General features: G+C 41.8%; 1 protein-coding gene across 2 annotated transcripts in view; it reads right to left on the bottom strand.

The window, feature by feature from the left end:
* Nucleotides 1–3,093, bottom strand: part of YTHDF2 (YTH N6-methyladenosine RNA binding protein 2) — a 40,918-nt gene that overhangs the window by 36,885 nt on the left and 940 nt on the right. Inside the window, exons 3-4 of one of the 2 annotated variants that reach the window (XM_021715575.1) lie at nt 2,775–2,799; nt 2,116–2,195 (exon numbers count right to left, since the gene is read on the bottom strand). In XM_021715575.1, the coding sequence (XP_021571250.1) occupies nt 2,116–2,195; nt 2,775–2,799 (105 nt within the window). The remainder of the gene's footprint in view (nt 1–2,115; nt 2,196–2,774; nt 2,800–3,093) is intronic. The other variant, XM_021715576.1, reaches the window with a different exon arrangement.

Raw genomic sequence — 3,093 nt, 5'->3', positions numbered from 1 at the left:
ACTCCAGTCTGGGTGACAGAGTGAGATTCCAACTCAAAAAAAAAAAAAAAAAAATTAAATTTTTCAACTAATTCGATTTGATAAAATGGTTCTGCTTTTCTCCACCAACTTAATTTTCTTAAAAACAAAGAAAAACAGTCTTTTCACACATACCCTCTCAAGTTTAAAAGTTCTCAAAGACATAGTGTCAAATTTTTAACAGACTAAAATCTATTAATTATAAGAAATTCAGTCTATGATCAATGGATTAAACTTGAAGTTAGTCCAACATCAGTAAAATAAAAAGTAAGTTAAAAAGTAGATAAATTGGCCAGGCGCAGTGGCTCATGCCTATAATCCTTTGGAAGGCCAAGGTGACAAGATTGCCTGAGCCCATGAGTTCAGAGACCAGCCTGGGAAACTTGGCAGGACCTCATCTCTACAATAAATCAAGAAATTAGCTGGGAGTGATGGTGCGTGCCTGTAGTTCCAGCTACTTGGAAGATTGAGGCTGAAGGATCACCTGAGCCTAGCAGGTCAAAGCTGCAGTGGCAGTGAGCATGCCACTGCACTCTAGCCTGCACAACAGAGTGAGACTCCAACTCAGAAAAAAAATTTTTTAAGTAGACGAATTACTTAGTAAATAAGCTACAAAGATAACCCTTTGTCTATCCTTCTAAAATTTACATTATCCACCCACCCCCTCAACTTTTAAAAAAGTATTTAAGCTTTAGCTTACCTGAGAAAGAAAAACCCAATACATTCAATATCACAGGTTATGCCAAAATACAGCTGAATGCCTACACCTGAACTGGCAGGCTCCCACATGCCCATGAGCTCAAAAATCTAAATTACACAATGTTTTACAAGAACTACCTAGAATTATGTTTCTAAATGCTCCCACTCTCCCTGTTATAATAATTATGTAAGCAAACTACTTCAATAGCAGGAAACTATTAATAGTTCATGCTTCTACTTCCTTCTCTACTTTTCCTGACTAACTGGTTGTCTTCTGTAAAAACTTTTTCAAATCACTTGCTCAGAGGTGGTGTCTATACTTTCAGTGTAGAAAATTTTACACAGGGAATCTAGAAGTTTTACATTAACAATCAGGTCCAAATATGGGTATGCAGTAATATGACAAGTTATTCAAGACTATCGGCTGTACTTCATACAACATACATTCAGGACTTATATAAATGCTCCATAAACTTGATCTTTCAAGATATTTTGAAAAAGACATTTTCAAATTTCCTTTTGGTCTATTAACCTGGAGTTGTATTAGCCACAACTTCGTGACTATGTCTTTGGAACACCAAGATAATATAAAAGAGCTGCTGAATCAAACAAGTTTCTGCATGCACAGGTCACATTAGTATTTTAAACTACATGCAACTTATCTTCGCATTAGGACAAATTACACTGCAAAAATCTCAATTATCCTCTTCTTACTTTACTTTGTGCCAAACAGTATCCATTTTATAAATCCTACAGCTCCCTTCAGTGACAAAGTTGTTCTCTATAGATGTAGATACAGCTCAACTCAAAAAAGCAAGTACCTAACTCCAAAATAGTTGTAACAATCTAAGAACCAACTCACTCTTCACTAGTAACTGGAGGAAAAGAAGATTAGCCAGTTCTGCCTCACTGAATTAAGTTCAGGTGGTTTTATTCAGTTATTTCTTTTTTAAAGAGGCAGGATCCCTGTCGTCCAGGCTGGAGTGCAGTGGCAACATCATAGCTCACTGCAGCCTGGAACTTCTGGGCTCTTAAAATTCTTCCCATCACCTATTAATCCAACGGTTCCTGGAGTGAAAATTCAAAATATTTAACACTGACAGGAATTATTAAGTTTTGCTCTGCTATATTCTTGGTAAGTGGGGATAATTACTCATACAGATGTTACTGTTAGTACACATAAAGTGTTATCAGTACTAAGGTCTCAGTACGCTGTTACCTGACAATACAGGGATAAGAATCGTAACACCCCATAACATTTGCGATAACTGTTTTATAACACAAGAATGGATATTAAGAAAGTGAACCTCCTCCTGGAAAATGAGATTTATCGATACGGCATAGAAAGAATGGTATACTAAACCCTTTGATTAGATATGTAAATAGTTAACTACTCACGGGCCTTGCCTGTGGACTCAAGTAAGGTTCAAAATCATCATCGTTTAATCCATCCTTTTGGTGTACAGATCCATTTTGTACTAAAGAAAAAAATTCAAATTAGAAATGTCCCAATTCCACAATCTCCCTCTCAAATTAATCGAGTATATCCCAAACAGAGGGAAAACTTTACTACTTAAAACGGCATGTCAGCGTGAACTTCAAAAGGATAATGACGAGAGTGAAGGCTGAAGCAGAATTTGTCAGTGAAAATGTCTCCCTCCATCCAGAGCAAGTTGATCTAAAAAGGTCATTTTATTGGCTCCTGTAGATTTCAATTCCCTCCCGCTTCCCCTCCCCCATCACATGTGAGTACTTCCAGAGAGTGATCCACGAGGGTGAAAAACAAAGGCCTCCTAAGACCTACAGGAAACTAAGGACCTGGGGCATTTCAAAACCGAATCCACCCCCACCCTTAATGAATTACTCCTTGTTCGCTAAAAAGCTGTTCGCCAGCTGCGAGAACACACCGCACACCAAAGGGGAAAAGGCTTAAGTATGAGGCACCTGCGAGCCCAGCGGCTCCGGCAAGGTCCTCTCCCCGGGGCGCTTCCCGGAGACCCCGCCCCACAACTCCGCGTTCCTTCCCGGCCCGGGGCCACCGGCGGAGCCCGGCTTACCTTTGTTTCCTTGACCTTTTGGTCTCTGCGGGCGAAGGAAACGTCGCCGAGCAGCAAGTTGTCCGAGAAAGACATGGAAAAGGAAAGAAAATTAAAGCGGGGCCGGGCAAGGGAATAAAGGAGCGGGCCAGAGAGGAGGCGCCAGGAATGGTGGTGAGGGGGAGGCTGGAAATGGGAGCGGGGACAGCGCGGGGCTGGCGGGGCCCGGGAGAAAAACCGGGGGACGCGCCGCCGAGGAAACCGGGGCTTCAAGGAAGAGGAAGGAAAACGAGGCCCGCTAAGAAGGGGACGCGGCGCGGCCGGGAGCGCCGAGGCCCGG

The sequence above is a fragment of the Carlito syrichta genome, unplaced genomic scaffold, assembly GCF_000164805.1.
Source record: "Carlito syrichta isolate Samal-C Ts95f unplaced genomic scaffold, Tarsius_syrichta-2.0.1 Scaffold307198, whole genome shotgun sequence".
NCBI lineage: Eukaryota > Metazoa > Chordata > Mammalia > Primates > Tarsiidae > Carlito > Carlito syrichta.
This window is presented reverse-complemented; position numbering and strand designations above follow the sequence as displayed.